This window comes from Tilletiopsis washingtonensis, assembly GCF_003144115.1.
Source record: "Tilletiopsis washingtonensis strain MCA 4186 unplaced genomic scaffold FA09scaffold_19, whole genome shotgun sequence".
Taxonomy (NCBI): domain Eukaryota; kingdom Fungi; phylum Basidiomycota; class Exobasidiomycetes; order Entylomatales; genus Tilletiopsis; species Tilletiopsis washingtonensis.
In genome coordinates, this window is record NW_020312016.1 from 406,038 (window position 1) to 418,945 (window position 12,908).

General features: G+C 67.7%; 7 protein-coding genes across 7 annotated transcripts in view; 4 read left to right on the forward strand and 3 right to left on the reverse strand.

The window, feature by feature from the left end:
• Positions 1-1,452: 1,452 nt before the first annotated feature.
• FA09DRAFT_106118 (hypothetical protein) lies at positions 1,453-2,770 on the reverse strand. Its single transcript, XM_025738970.1, has one exon. The coding sequence runs from the start codon at positions 2,456-2,458 to the stop codon at positions 1,700-1,702; it is 759 nt and encodes a 252-aa protein (XP_025596365.1). The 5' UTR covers positions 2,459-2,770; the 3' UTR covers positions 1,453-1,699.
• FA09DRAFT_331670 (hypothetical protein) lies at positions 2,574-5,949 on the reverse strand. Its single transcript, XM_025743125.1, has 6 exons — positions 5,461-5,949; positions 4,580-5,259; positions 4,390-4,514; positions 4,013-4,337; positions 3,782-3,950; positions 2,574-3,717 (listed from the first exon to the last, which is right to left on the reverse strand). The coding sequence occupies exons 1-6, from the start codon at positions 5,833-5,835 to the stop codon at positions 3,022-3,024; spliced, it is 2,370 nt and encodes a 789-aa protein (XP_025596366.1). The 5' UTR covers positions 5,836-5,949; the 3' UTR covers positions 2,574-3,021.
• FA09DRAFT_331671 (hypothetical protein) lies at positions 2,589-3,211 on the forward strand. Its single transcript, XM_025743126.1, has 2 exons — positions 2,589-2,629; positions 2,704-3,211. The coding sequence occupies exons 1-2, from the start codon at positions 2,611-2,613 to the stop codon at positions 3,009-3,011; spliced, it is 327 nt and encodes a 108-aa protein (XP_025596367.1). The 5' UTR covers positions 2,589-2,610; the 3' UTR covers positions 3,012-3,211.
• Positions 5,950-7,089: 1,140 nt separating the features above from the next.
• FA09DRAFT_335115 (hypothetical protein) lies at positions 7,090-8,413 on the forward strand (the record flags this gene model as incomplete). Its single annotated transcript, XM_025743753.1, has 4 exons — positions 7,090-7,174; positions 7,287-7,869; positions 7,994-8,201; positions 8,303-8,413. 4 exons carry the CDS (start codon positions 7,090-7,092, stop codon positions 8,411-8,413), a joined length of 987 nt encoding a protein of 328 aa, XP_025596368.1.
• A 363-nt stretch (positions 8,414-8,776) lies between these two features.
• FA09DRAFT_331674 (hypothetical protein) lies at positions 8,777-10,416 on the forward strand. Its single transcript, XM_025743127.1, has 4 exons — positions 8,777-9,253; positions 9,322-9,482; positions 9,590-10,063; positions 10,140-10,416. Exons 1-4 carry the CDS (start codon positions 8,797-8,799, stop codon positions 10,251-10,253), a joined length of 1,206 nt encoding a protein of 401 aa, XP_025596369.1. The 5' UTR covers positions 8,777-8,796; the 3' UTR covers positions 10,254-10,416.
• A 308-nt stretch (positions 10,417-10,724) lies between these two features.
• On the forward strand, positions 10,725-12,344 carry FA09DRAFT_362392 (mitochondrial carrier). Its single transcript, XM_025745466.1, has 4 exons — positions 10,725-11,365; positions 11,445-11,797; positions 11,876-11,968; positions 12,036-12,344. Exons 1-4 carry the CDS (start codon positions 10,864-10,866, stop codon positions 12,264-12,266), a joined length of 1,179 nt encoding a protein of 392 aa, XP_025596370.1. The 5' UTR covers positions 10,725-10,863; the 3' UTR covers positions 12,267-12,344.
• A 249-nt stretch (positions 12,345-12,593) lies between these two features.
• Positions 12,594-12,908, reverse strand: part of FA09DRAFT_362393 (hypothetical protein) — a gene marked incomplete at its 3' end in the record, with an annotated part of 2,440 nt that continues 2,125 nt past the window's right edge. Inside the window, exon 2 of the mRNA XM_025745467.1 lies at positions 12,594-12,729. Within this exon, the coding sequence (XP_025596371.1) occupies positions 12,594-12,729 (136 nt within the window). The remainder of the gene's footprint in view (positions 12,730-12,908) is intronic.

Below are 12,908 nucleotides of genomic sequence, written 5' to 3' on the forward strand. Positions count from 1 at the left end.
GGAGAAGGTGCCGCAGCATGCAGGTGCAGCCGGGCGGATTTGCGCGCAACCGAGCACGGCCCGCAGCTGCAGATCTTCCTGCCGGCTGCAGCGCGGCGCGGCTCAGCTCAAGGGGCACGCCGCGCGCGCCGTGAGGCCGCGTCGAGGCCCCTCGAAATTTTGGCCGCAAACCCTCCCTCGCTCCTCGTGCCGCACCGGCTCAAATGCAAGCGAGTGACAGCAGCGTGCAGCGTCCCTGCGTGCGCCTGCAGCACGCCAGTGTGTGCCTCCATTCGGCCTCCACGCTGCGCCGGCAGGCGAGGTGCCGAGGGCACGCCGTGGAAGCCGCCGCCGCAGTAAGTGCAGCACCGCCGCCTCTTCAAGTTCATGCCGCCGGCATCTCGATCAGCAGCACGCTGCTCGCGTGCCTGATTGCCGCACCTGTCATTTCTCCGAGGGTCCCACCTCACTGCCGCAGCCCGCAGGGCAGCTCTCGGCCCCCCGCGCTCCTTGCGCCTCGCACAACAGCTCGCCGGCAGCGGCACCGAGCGTGTGCGGGAGGCCAGCGCGCAGGATGCAGGTCGCTCGCTGCCAGCGCACCGCTCGCGGCGAGGGCACCGAGGGCACCGAGGCTGCACCCCGCTGGGGCGAGACAGCAGCGTGGCGGCGTGGCGCTCACGCGACGTGCGCGGTGCGCCTCTCGGCTGAACGCCGACGCACCTTCCTCTGCTCATCTCGCTGGCACGTTCCCGCTTCGCCTGCCTTCGCTGCGTGCTGCGAGAGCCTGCTGGGTGCTGCGAGATCGAAGGTGCAAGGCACGCGCTAAACACAGTCGCTGACGATCGTCGCTTCGTCACGCAAAAGGCCCTCGACTCACGCCGCGGCAAGCGCGAAGCGAGAGGGATGGTGTGAATGCCGTACCGCAGGCGTACGCGGCTTCTCTGCGCTGCTGGCGCCTCGCAACCTCCACTGCCAGCACGACAGCCGCAGAGGCAGGTGAGCAGTCGTCTCCAGGCCTTTTGCAACTTCAACAGGGCTCGTGCTGCCGCTGATGTGGGCTGACCGGGTGCCGGCTTGTCTCGTCGGCGAGCGGCTTGCTGCGGCCACGGCGCCGGTGCCGTGGCAGAAGGCGGCTCCGGAGTTTCGGGCGAGGGCAAGCACCCCAAAATCGAAACTCGCCGCCTGCCTGGTCGGGCGCATGGCGAGTGTGCTGCGCCGTCGATCATCGCAAGCAAGCGGCGGTACAGAGGCACGCGAGCAGTCTGACGTGAGGGCGCGAAGAGAAGAGGGCGCGCGCGGCACGGCAGCACAGCCGCCGCGCAGGAGATCAGCAGCCTCGGCGGCGCGCCGCGCGGCTCGGACACCGCGAAGCGCGAAGCTTCGCAAAATCGTCCAGCTCGCCGTTCGCAGCCCGCGACCTCGCTCGCTGCGCTCTGGCCACGACGCTGCGTGCTGGTGCTGCGTGCTGGCGCTGCCTGCAGCTGTCAGGTGCAGCAAATTCAAAGACGTCAAGGCGCCTCAGAGCGCGAGCCGGAGGCCTGGAGGTCGCCAGCATGCCGCCTCGAGCAGCGGCTCTGCTGCTGCTCGGCCTCGGAGCCCGGAGGGCCAGGCCGCGGGGTTGAGGGCCGACAGCAGGACCCTCTGCGCTGTCCAGCCTGCACAGCGACCCTTGCCAGCGCAGGCGCGTAGGAGCGCTCCCGCATCTCGGAGGAGCAGCGACTCAACATCCCCGTCCGGGCCGTGCGAAGAAGGGCGGGGGTTGCAGCGCTTCTCGAGATGCAACGCTCAGATCTCTCTCGCGGTGGCTAGGCTTGAAGCAGCACAGGGCAGGGTCTTGCGTGGCCCAAGGTGGATGCTGTTCGGCTCCACGCTCGTCGCCCAGCCCGCTTGAGCCCGCCTGAAGAAGCGCGGGCCTCGGTGCAGAGCGTGCAGCGATCGCCGTGCGTGGAGGCTGCGACGTGCGAGGTAAGCATGCAGCTCGAGAAGGTCGGACCGCTCTCGGCGCTCTCGCTCTTCGTCGCCCCTTCGAGCTCCCGCAGGCCGAGCTCGGCGCCGGACTGACGGCGGCCTGCGCGCTGCGGGCCATCGCACGACCCCACCGCGCCAACGCGACGGCGCAAGCTGCTGCCGCCTGCTGTGGCGGCCCGAGGGTGTCGGCGCCGGGAGCGCGCACGTTGGACCGCTGCGCCTCAAGGGGAGCGCCGCGCGGCCCTCTCTCAGTCTGAGCTGCGCTCCGGCCTCCAGCGCGGCGATGCGCTGCCGCTGCAGCCTTGACTGCCAGCGAGGCCATCTTGCTGCTGCTGATGCTGGCCTCCAAGCGCCAGGCACGGCTCGCGCGCTTGCGTGCTTGCCGGCATGCGACCACGCCAGCGATGCAGAGCGGCAGCATGCGGCACGAAGCCCATCGGGCGCCCAGCAGAGTGCGCAGCGAGGCTAAGCGTGCAGGCTCCTGCCGATGGGCGGCGACGATCAGCCCCATCGCCCTTGCTGCTGTGCTGAGGAGGCCAGCACGCTCGAGCCCCTCTCGTAGGGGGATCTCAAGGGTCGCGAGCTGCGAGAGGCTCGGCAACTGCCAGTGCACGTCAAGGTGGGCCTGCACCCTTCGCTCTGGCCCGAGGGTCGCTGGCGGAGATGCGCTGCTCGGACGAGCCTGCCACGTGGCGCCTGGGGGTCAGTGCTGAGCTTGCTTCTGACCCTTGAGGCGGGTCGAGCCCACGGGCGCACCTCCGCCGCATCACTTCGTCGCCGGCGCCGGGCAGCAGCCTCGAAAATTCGCAGCACCCCTTGAAGCGGAAAGGAGTGCTTTCCGTGGACGCAGCGACGTGGGCAGCAAGAAACGGGAGCGGGCACAGCATGCGCGCGGCTCTGCCGAGGCTGCACTCTCGGACGCCAACAGCAGTGCTGCTCCCACACTAGCGACATCGTTCGACAGCGAGGGGCACAGCCCTCAGCCTGGACCGACACCCGACGTCGGACCGGACATCCGGCGCAGTGTGACTTGCCGATGCAAGGGCATCAGAGAGAGCCTGTGACGCAGTCCTTTCATTGCCTCGTCATGCCAAAGATCTGCGCCCTCACATCCTCACCCGCCAGTCTGAGCGACTCAGCGAGGCAAGCATCGGCCGTGGCGTCGAGCCAGGCATCTCCATCTGCTGTCGCTCCGCCGCTGGATGCGTCCATCTGTCGTTCCGCGCCGGCCAGGAGCGTTTCTGCGTCGATGCTGGCGATGAGCCGCAGAATGGTGCCCGAGTCGGCGTGCACCGAGGGCGTGGAGCGCCCTGATGCTGCGGAAGTGGGCGTCGAGTCGCCCGTGCTCGCGGGCGTGACGGCGGCAGTGGTGGCGCTGCGAGCAAAGGCAAAGTAGCTGCCTGTCTTGCGGCTCTCTGCCCATTCGTCGACTTTCGCCTCGACGGCGGCGATGACGCGCTCTGTGGTGCGCCAGCCAGGCACGCTTGCGTAGAGCTTGGGCGGGAGAGGCAGAAAGCTGGCGTCGGAGAGAAGACTGGGAGACGTCATGCCTGACGCCGAGCGCGATGCTGGCGCCGAGGCCAGAGGAGAACGAGTGCCGCTGCTGGCAAGACTGTCGGGTCCCGAAGGGGCAGAAGGGAGCAGCAGTTGCACCAGGCGTCGAAGCGTGTGTCCCGCCCGCACAATCTCGTACGTCAGCTCGTGCGCTGCCTTTGGCGATGCCAAGTATTCGTCTGAGCGAGCCAGCGCGAGGCCGAGCGTCGCCATGATCTGCAGCGGAAGGGGCAAAGCCGTCAGCTGAGAAGAGGGAGAAGCAGCCGCCAGCATGACTCACGGCGCGCACCAGCTCCTCACAGTCCGTCGCCCGAATCTCTGCATGACGCGACGCCACGAACGAAGCGAGGGCGAGCACAGCACGCCACGTCTCGATCCACTCGTGCTCCAGGCGGACTTTGGCGTCCGAGCAGCTCTGGACCGCAGCGCGAACAAGGCGCAGGGAGAGGCTAGGGGTTCGAGGATGCGTCAGCGGGCGTGCCCAGGGTTCGAGGCGGAAAGAGGAACTGACAGATGGCCAGTAGCGTCGAGGCGTCGCGACAGATTGTGCCGCAGGAACAGCGTGGCCGTGTCGATGACCGAGGAGACCAAGCGCACACGCTTGGTGCTCGACACCGGCAACGGCGGCGGTTTCTGTCGACAGACCCGCACGAGTCGCGCCTCGTCGGGTCGTTCATCGAGCATGGCGCGTGCGCCGTCGGCGTCGGAGAGCATAGTGGTGAGGAGGAGCAGCGTGAGACGAGCGTAGGAGCGAGAGGTGAATGTAGAACTGCCGTGGGAGGCGAGATAGGAGGAAAGGGAGAGGAATGTGACGGAGAAGGTTTGTGCTGGATCCACTGAGGAGCTTCTGTCAGCTCCATCTTACGCCTGTCGCGGAAGGATACTGACGCTTGGCGCCGTTGCCGTCGGTAGAAGCATCGAGCGATGCCCGATCCAACAGCCGGCCGATGAAGATGGGATTGGAGCGCGCGAAGAGGAAGAGCGAGAGAAGAATGGCAACGGATGGCGGAGGTCTGTGCGTGACCTGTCAGTCTGTCTCCGCAGCGCATGCCGTGTCTGTGCCAGGCGGGCAGCTCACAGATCAGCAAAGTCACCCCCCGCAAGCTCGCCCTTTGCTTTCTCTCGCTCCTTCGCGCTCGTACTGCCGGGCAGCGATTCGGCGAGCCACTTAAAGTTTGCGGCGCCCGCCAGCATCGTGGCAAGCGTCGGCGGCGCATCGTCCAGGCGCTCCACGTAGCTCGTCAGCGCCTCGCCCAGCCGGGATGCGCTCGCGTCACGCAGCAAGCCCATGCTTTGCGTGTCTCGCCAATCGCGCATCCTTCGCGCGTAGGCATGAGCAGTAGAAGCTGGCCCTGAAGGACCCAATGCAGAGAGCAAGCCGAGCAGCTGAGCAGCCTCGGAGGCCACTTGCACGTTGCCGAACGAGCGCGCGAGAAGGGCAGCAGCGGTGCTCCAGAGATCTCGGCGCGCGGCAAAATAGGCGGCGAGGGGAGTAGGCCCGACATGCGAGACCCACACGAGCGCCAGTTGCAGCACTCGTCGTTGCAGCGCCGGCGTCACTGCTCCTGCTTCTGCAGTGCGAGGTGCAGTAGAGGCACTGTGCGAGAGAGGCGCACGCAGCGCCTCGTCGATTGCGGCGACGAGCAGGGAGAACTCGAGGTCGGCCTCGTCCATGCCACCTGCGAGAATGGAGATGATGTCCGAGGCATACTGCGGGAGACGCTTGGAGAGGATGGAGGAGGAGATGGCGAAGAGCATCTGTGTGGAAGGAGGGCGGGGTCAGAGGGCCGCACATCGCTTGCAGTCCGCACGCTGCTGAGACAGCGCCAGCAAGGCAGTCCAGGCAGCAATGCCGAGCTTGCAGCACGGACGACAGCTCTCGCCGCTCTGGCAAAGCCACAAAGCAACGCCGACGAGCCAGGCCCACATCCCCTCTCTCGCTGTCTCAACGTCACTCACCTCGACGGCATTGCCCATCCGCACCGCATCCTCCTCGCGCCACACGCGTCCGGCCTCTCTCCACAGACTGCCCACATTCTCCCTGATCCTTGCGCCCTTGGTGCCCTCGGGCGCCAGCAGCGTGGCGCTGGAAACGGCGCCGAGCGCGTCGCGCACGAGCGCCGCGTCGCACGGCAGGCAGAGCAGGTCGGCGTAGAAGCGCGCGCGCGGCGCCGCGGCCGACTTGCCGCCGCGCTTCGAGGGCGAGGGCTGCGCCGAGGCCGGGCCGCCATGGCTGCCGCTGCTGCTCGCCCACGGCTCGTCGCCGGCCAGGAGCGCGTCGAGCGAGACGGCGAGCTTGCTGCGCAGCGCCGGACGCGCTGCCGTGCCGCTCATGGCGCCGTGGCAAGACGGAGAAGCGCGCGGAAGCCGAGACGCGAGGCTGCCAGCGCCCGTGTGCCGCTGTGAGAGACGGCGCAGATGCAGATGGGCGCGCTGGTGGATGGTGTTGGACGCCAAGGCGGCGCCGGAGGAACGCGACGCGGTCGCGAGAGCATCACCGCCCGCCCGCGCGAGGCTCGGCACGGCACGGCACGGCACTCGGGCGAGCTCGAGGGCGCAGCGTGTTCCCACGCGGGTCCTTCTAGTGCATTCTTCAGCGCCCAGCCCACCCGTCGGCAGGCGCATTCAGCGCCGCGCGCTCGACTCACGCAGCGCGGCCGTGCCTGCTGCGAGCCGCTGCAAGGCGCGGCCTCCGCGGGTCTCAAGTCGCCTCGCGGCGCATCTCGCTCTCGCCTCGCTCGCTTCGCGCGCCGAGCCGCTCGCTTGGCGCTCAGACCGCACCACGAGCACCACCGGCACAGCGACAGCGGCGCGAGCGCTCACTCAAGGGCTCGACCTGCTCGCTCGCGGCACTCGGGCAGCAGGCATGCAGCCAGCGCCAGCCAGCATTTTGCGAGCTGCGCCTCCTCTCGGCCATTCACGCCGGACCGCCTGCCCGAGCGCGCCGTCCCACAGCCGCCGTGCCGCTCAGCCAGAGCGCCCAGCTGGCCCCGCTGGCCCAGCTGCAGCGATTCAGATTTCTCCGTGCGAAGGCGAGATGGCATGAACGCTGCCGCGTCTGCGACGCGAGCGGCGCTGGCGTAGCGTCGGCGCGCAAGGGCTCGCTTGCCACCTCCCCGCACGCGCCGACGGACACGCACGCCGCGACGCCGCAGAGGGCAAGTCAGAGTCGCGAGAGATGCAGGCTGAATGCGCACAGTGCAGCAAGGTGCAGCTGTCAGACTCAGACTGAGACCGACACGAAGCTCGAGAGGCACGGCAGCTGCCTACACGAGGCGACGTCTCTCACGCCGCTGCGAGGAGGCTGCGGAGCCTCCACTCGAAGCCGCACTCACGCATGGCACCGGCACCAGCAGCAAAAGATCAGAACTGATAGGATGCTGGAGCCAGGCTTACTTCTCGTCCACATCCATCCGACCTCATCCTCAACGCCCCCGTCAAGCTCCCGTTTGCGCCTTGCGCCTCGACGACTCTGCTCGCTTTCGCTCTGCGCTCCTCGCGCCACCTCTCTACGTCCTGCGCCTCTAGTCTCGCTCTTCGCACCCGTGCTCTCCTGGTTACCGCTCGAGGCGGCATACGTGGCCCAGCATGACGTCGACTCTCGAGCATGAGTCGAGCAAGGGCAAGATGGGCGCCACGTGGCAGTTCAAGGATCCAGCGACGTGGACGTGGTGTGCGTGTGCCCATTCTGTCCCTCTCCGCCTTGGCTTGCTGCCTTTGCTGACGCTCCGCTTTCCCATCGCTGCCAGCGCAAAAGCTGCCGATGAACCTCTCGCTCCTGCAAGACCCGCCGGACTCCAAGCCGGCGCCCGTGCATGAAAAGACGGCGCCCGTGCCTGCCTATCCGCCGATGGAGCAGCACAAGTGGATCGCGCCACGCGCTCTGGCGCCCATCTATCTGCACCGCGTGCTCTTCGAGTTTGGCGTGCGCATGCCGTGGTACGCTGCCTTCGTCTACTACAGCCTCGCCTTCCTGGCGTTCGGCGACAGCATGTTCAAGATGCTGCGTCGTATGGGCAAGAAGTACGGCTTCTTCGACGGCGCCGTGCCGCGCGACGGCATCCCGGACGTCTACACAAACAAGGTGGCGTGGAGTCTCGTCGGCGTGCTCTTCCTGCGGCCGCTCGTCGCGACGATGTGGGTGTACGACGCCAACGCGCCGCCGGGCGTGTCGCTCTGGGCGCCGTTGCAGGTGTCGCTCTTCCTCGTGGTGCTCGACTATTGGTTCTACATCTACCATCGCTCGATGCACGAGTGCAAGCCGCTCTGGTTCATCCATCGCCTCCATCACACGACCAAGCACCCCAACGCAATGCTCGGAGCGTTCGCAGACAACATACAAGAATGGGGTGATATCCTGCTTATCCCGTAGGTCGAAATGAGAGAGAGAGAGCGGCGCGGCGCTCGAGGCGGCGCGGCGCTCGAGGCGGCGCCGGTGAAAAGCGACATGCGTCACGTCACGCGTGCTTACACCCCTTCCTCCCCGTCCCAGAGTGCTTACCTGGATGGTCGTGCCGCTCGACTTCCACACGTGGTACCTCACCACGTGCTACCAAGCTTATACCGAGGCCGCCGGACACTCGGGCATCCGGCTCTACTGGCTCGTGCCCGCCACGAGCTGGCTGCGCATCTTTGACGCCGAGCTGGCGATGGAGGACCACGATCTGCACCACCGGCTCGGCAACGGCCGGCGTTCCTTCGTGAGTCCTCTTTCCCTCCTTGTCCTCCTCGCTCTCTCGTCCTCGCTCTCTCGCTCTTGCGCCTCTTTGCCGCCCGAGCTGACGCGGTGCGGCGCACGCAGAACTATGGCAAGCAGACGCGTCTGTGGGACAAGATCTTCGGCACGAGCCGCTCGCGCATCGAGTCGTTCGAGGAGAACATCGACTTTGTCAACGTTGCGCGGACGTGCTAGGCTCAGAGGACGAGCCAGGTCGAGAGGACGTGCTGAGGCCGCGGCGTCGCTCCGACGCGCACGCGGCCTGCCTTGCCGACTCGCGGACTCGCAATTCTCTCTATCTCTCGTTGTTCGGATGATCTTGACGTGGCCCTAATGAATCTACAGTACTCCTTCGCAGACGGGCGGACGGCACGTTTTGAGCTATAAGAGTGTGAGCTTCGGAGATAGGCCAGAGCAAGGCCTCATCGAGCCGAGGCGAGGGCGACGCGCACGTGACGTGCTGCTCCACACCGCCGCGCGCCGCCCGCCGTCCGCCGGCTGGCTGATGCGCGGCCCGAGCGAAGCGCCGCTGCTTGCTGCCTCACCACCTCCACCCTCCTCCTCGCAAGCGCTCTACCATGTCGCTCGCTCCCGCGCACACGCTGCTGCGCACGCACATGCGCATGCGTGCGCTGCACTCCGTCGGGCAGCAGACGCAGGCGCAGCAGCGACGCTCCCTCCGCTCCTCCTCTCGCACCTACGCTTCTTCCTCTTCGGGCAGCGGCAGCGGCAGCGGCAGCGCTCCCTCGGACGCCGACCTCTCGCGCGCCGCCTTCGCCCAACGGCAGCTGCTCTCTTCGCTGCGCGCCTCTTCCTCTTCCTCTGCCTCGGCGCTCGGCGCCGCCTCGCCCCCGGCCGATCCACATGCCAACGCTCGCGCCGCCCTCTCTGGCGCGGGCGCGAGAGGCGGCATGTCAATGGGCCTCGGCCTCGGCCTGGGCACGGGCATGGGCAGCGGCGACGGCACGGGAGGCACATTGGATCGTGCGGCGGGCGGCGGCAAGAAGTGGAAGGAGCTTCGTGGTGGGCAGAAAGGTGCGTTGCCCCCTCCGTCTCGCTTCGCCCTCCCTCTCTGGCGCCAGCGCTGACGCGGCGACGAGCAGTGGTCAGGGCCGGTCTGACGACGTCGAGATTGCTGCTGGTGCTGGTGGGAGGCGGCCTGACGATCGCGGTGGGCTGGGCGGTAGGCTCGGAGCTGTTTGCGAGCAACTCGCCGACGGTGATTTACAATGATGCGGTGAAGCGCGTGCGGAGGAGCGGCCAGGTGAGTGAGAGCAAGTTGCTCGCCACGAGAGTGTGGCAGAGGGCTGCGATGGATTGAGGTGCTCGTCGGCAGCGACGGAGCTCCACTGATGCCGACACCTGTCGCAGATCCAAGAGCATCTCCTCCTGCCCTACCGCTTCTCCTCGTCCTCCACCTACTCCTCCGACTCTTCGCCTCTCAACCCCTCGGGCTCACGCGGTCGCAAGCGCGGCTCGCAAGTCTCGTCGCAGCTGGTCCGCGAGGGCAGCTCCGACGTGCTGCTCCTGCGCTTTTTCATGCAGGCGCGCGAGAAGGACAAGGAGTGGACGTGGCTGCAGAGCGCGAGACATGCAGTGGTGGAGGCGGGGGCACGCGTCAAGATGGAGGCAGTGGCGCTGGCGAACCAGATTGGCGACGCCATCTCTCCTCAAGACGCAACGAGCGCGGCTGCTCAGGCGGTGCAGGAGGAGAAGAAGGCGGCAGGAGGCGGATGGTGGAGCAACCCATTCAAGAGCCTCAGGCAGGGAGTCGAGGCTCCGCTGCGAGCCAAGCCGACGCCGGGCACGTGGAGCAGCGGCGAGGTGCATGCCGAGTTGACGCGCGTGAGTGGCTCCACTCTCGATCCATCTCCCGCTGCCCAACTGCACGCGCCTGCTGACGACATGTGGCGGCAAACAGGACGAGGACGGCATCTTCCAATACCGCCGGCTGTACGTCGACATCCCCTCGAGCCAAGCAGCGACGCGCAGCAGGGTGTGGCTGGTGCGCAGAGAGGGAGAGGTGGTGCGCTGAGGCGAGCTTCTTTCATCGAGAGAGCATCGGCGCAGAGGAGAGTCATGGGCGAAGTGGAAGGAGAGAGGGCGAGCACAGCGGAATCGCCATCTTCAAGCACGGTCCTGATCCTGAAAGCGAGAGCGAGTGAGGAGCCAAGGCTCGAGCAGAGCAGCGCCCGGAGCGCGCAGGATTCAGCTTCGTCCAAAGCCACCGAGCTCTGAGTCCGGCTTGGTCTCCTTTGTGTCTCTCTCCTTCTCGTCCCGGCCAGTCAGGCAGGGCCATGGGATGCCTGGACGCGTCGTGAGGCTAGCTGATCAGTCTGAGCTCGAGAGTGGACTGCGGCATGCCAGCCTCTGGGGCGCGGGCGCCTGCGTGGTGCACACACTGTGCAGCCATGGCTGCTCATGCTGCGCGGCACGGCGTTGATCACCGAGGCGCGTGGGAACACTCGACCCGCGCCTGGCGCCGCTCGGTCACCGCGGCCGCGGCGTGCCACAGGTCAGACTTCTGGACGCCTTCGCCACTGGTGCTCCTTGCCGCTCCACCAGCACCACGCACGCCCACGCACACCTCTGCCGCCGCCCGCCTGTGCTGCTGCACGCCACTCGACACTCGCGCCGCCTCTGCCATGGCACCGGCAGCCGCGGCGAGCGGCAGCGGCAGCTCGCGCGCGCGCTCCGACGGCTCCTCGGGCTCCTCGAGCTCCAGCGCCAGCGCGCCGCCGCCCTCGTGGCTGCCGACGCCCGCGCTCGACCATGCCCTCTCCGGCATCACCGCCGGCGCCATCGCCACCGTGTGCATGCAGCCGCTCGACCTCATCAAGACGCAGTTCCAGGTGCGCACCGCGCGTGCGCCCCGCAGCGGCACGGCGGCGCCACCCGCCTGGCAGCGCTGGACGGGCGTGGGCGTCGGGCGCGACATGCTGGCCGCCTGGCGCGCCATCGTGCGTGCCGACGGCTGGCCGGGCCTGTACCGCGGCCTCGGCGCCAACGTCGTCGGCAACTCGGCCAGCTGGGGCCTCTACTTTCTCTGGTACACGATGCTCAAGGAGTACATGGCACACGCCGCCGACGGCGCAGACGCAAAGGTGCTCACGCCCGGCCAGCACCTGCTCGCGGCGAGCGAGAGCGGTGAGTGCGCGCGGCCGCCTCTCGGCCTCAAGCGCCCACCACCTCTGCTGCGACCCAACTGACGCGGTGGGCTGCACAGGCGCCGCCACGGCGCTCCTGACGAATCCAATCTGGGTCGTCAAGACTCGCATGTTCACCACGTCGCGCAGCGCCGCCAGTGCCTCGAGTGCCACTGCCGCGCCTGTTGCGACAGCCAGCGGCAGTAGCAGCGCACCGCGAGCACCCGTGGCGTACCGCGGCCTCGCGCACGGCCTGCGCGACATTTGGCGCCACGAGGGCGTGCGCGGCCTGTACAAGGGCGCCGGCCTGGCACTCGTGGGCGTCAGCAACGGCGCCATCCAGTTCGTCGCGTACGAGGAGCTGAAGAAGTGGCGCAGCGCCGTGGCGCGCCGCAGAGGCGCGACGGGCGCAGAGGGCGAGCTGGTCAAGCTGGTGAGTGCATGATGCCTTGCCTTGCAAACTTGGGCTGTCGGTTCTCATTGCTGAGGGCGTGCCTCTCCTCCTCGCCAGAGCAACGCAGAGTACATCGTCCTCTCTGGCGTGGCCAAGCTCTTCGCCATCGGCCTCACATATCCATATCAAGTCGTCCGCTCGCGCATCCAGGTGCGTTGCCGCCCCTGCCCCCCTTGCCACCCCCTCCGCCTGACTAACCCCTCTCTTCCTCTTGCAGAACCACGCCACCGCACACATATACCCCGACATTCCCACGTGCATCCGGCGCACGTATGCGCAGGAAGGCCTGCGCGCCTTTTACAAGGGCCTGGGCCCCAATGCCGTGCGCATCGTGCCCGGCACGTGCGTCACGTTTGTCGTGTACGAGAACATGAGCTGGGCGCTGCGCGGTGCCGCGGAACGCCGGAGCAGCGCGGCGCCGCCGATAGACGTCGCCATTCAGCAATAGAAGGCTACTGCACACGCCCCCATGCGGACGAAGGACAAGGATGGCGGGACAGCGAGATGTGCGATTACGAAACCAGCGAAGGTGTGTATTGGGTGTGTGTGCATGCTGGACAGGACTGCCTGTGCTGCGGGGGGCTGCTGCGCTGCAAGATGCGCGCGCTGAGATGCGTGGAAAGCGGAACTGAAGGAGCGGACTGGGAGAGGATATTCAATGCGGGCGACGGGCTGTGCGGTGCATGTGGAAGGCGCTGGAGATGCTCTAGGCAGGGTGCGGGCGGGTATGCTGGAGGGTTGGTTGGATCTGGGGTTGCGCCGCGCCGCTCGCGGCTCAGAAGGTGCCAATGGCGGCCGCACGCGGCGTGGCCGAAAGACCGCGAGCGTGCGGCGCCCACGACGAGGCGTTGGCGTTGTTGGCGTTGGCAGCAGCGGCGGCGGCGGCCTCGCAGCGGCGCTCGATGTCGCGGCTCAGCTGCGCCGCGCGCTCACGCACGACGGCGAGCATGTGCGCCTCTCGCTCACGCACGACGGCGAGCATGTGCGCCTCTCGCTGCTGCTGCTGCTGCTGCTGCTGCTGCTGCTGCTGCTGCTGCTGCTGCTGCTGCTGCTGCTGCTGCTGCTGCTGCTGCTGCTGCTGCTGCTGCTG

Bases quoted from the DNA above. Each gene is read 5' to 3' on its own strand.
- FA09DRAFT_106118 (XM_025738970.1), bottom strand. From the start codon at position 2,458: ATGGGGCTGATCGTCGCCGCCCATCGGCAGGAGCCTGCACGCTTAGCC.
- FA09DRAFT_331670 (XM_025743125.1), bottom strand. From the start codon at position 5,835: ATGAGCGGCACGGCAGCGCGTCCGGCGCTGCGCAGCAAGCTCGCCGTC. The intron at 5,260-5,460 runs GTGAGTGACGTT...CCTTCCACACAG, and splicing joins GGATGGGCAATGCCGTCGAG to ATGCTCTTCGCCATCTCCTC. The intron at 3,718-3,781 runs GTGAGTCATGCT...CTTCCGCTGCAG, and splicing joins GTGAGGAGCTGGTGCGCGCC to ATCATGGCGACGCTCGGCCT.
- FA09DRAFT_331674 (XM_025743127.1), top strand. From the start codon at position 8,797: ATGTCGCTCGCTCCCGCGCACACGCTGCTGCGCACGCACATGCGCATG. The intron at 9,254-9,321 runs GTGCGTTGCCCC...GGCGACGAGCAG, and splicing joins GCTTCGTGGTGGGCAGAAAG to TGGTCAGGGCCGGTCTGACG. The intron at 10,064-10,139 runs GTGAGTGGCTCC...GGCGGCAAACAG, and splicing joins TGCATGCCGAGTTGACGCGC to GACGAGGACGGCATCTTCCA.
- FA09DRAFT_362392 (XM_025745466.1), top strand. From the start codon at position 10,864: ATGGCACCGGCAGCCGCGGCGAGCGGCAGCGGCAGCTCGCGCGCGCGC. The intron at 11,366-11,444 runs GTGAGTGCGCGC...TGGGCTGCACAG, and splicing joins GCTCGCGGCGAGCGAGAGCG to GCGCCGCCACGGCGCTCCTG. The intron at 11,969-12,035 runs GTGCGTTGCCGC...TTCCTCTTGCAG, and splicing joins TCGTCCGCTCGCGCATCCAG to AACCACGCCACCGCACACAT.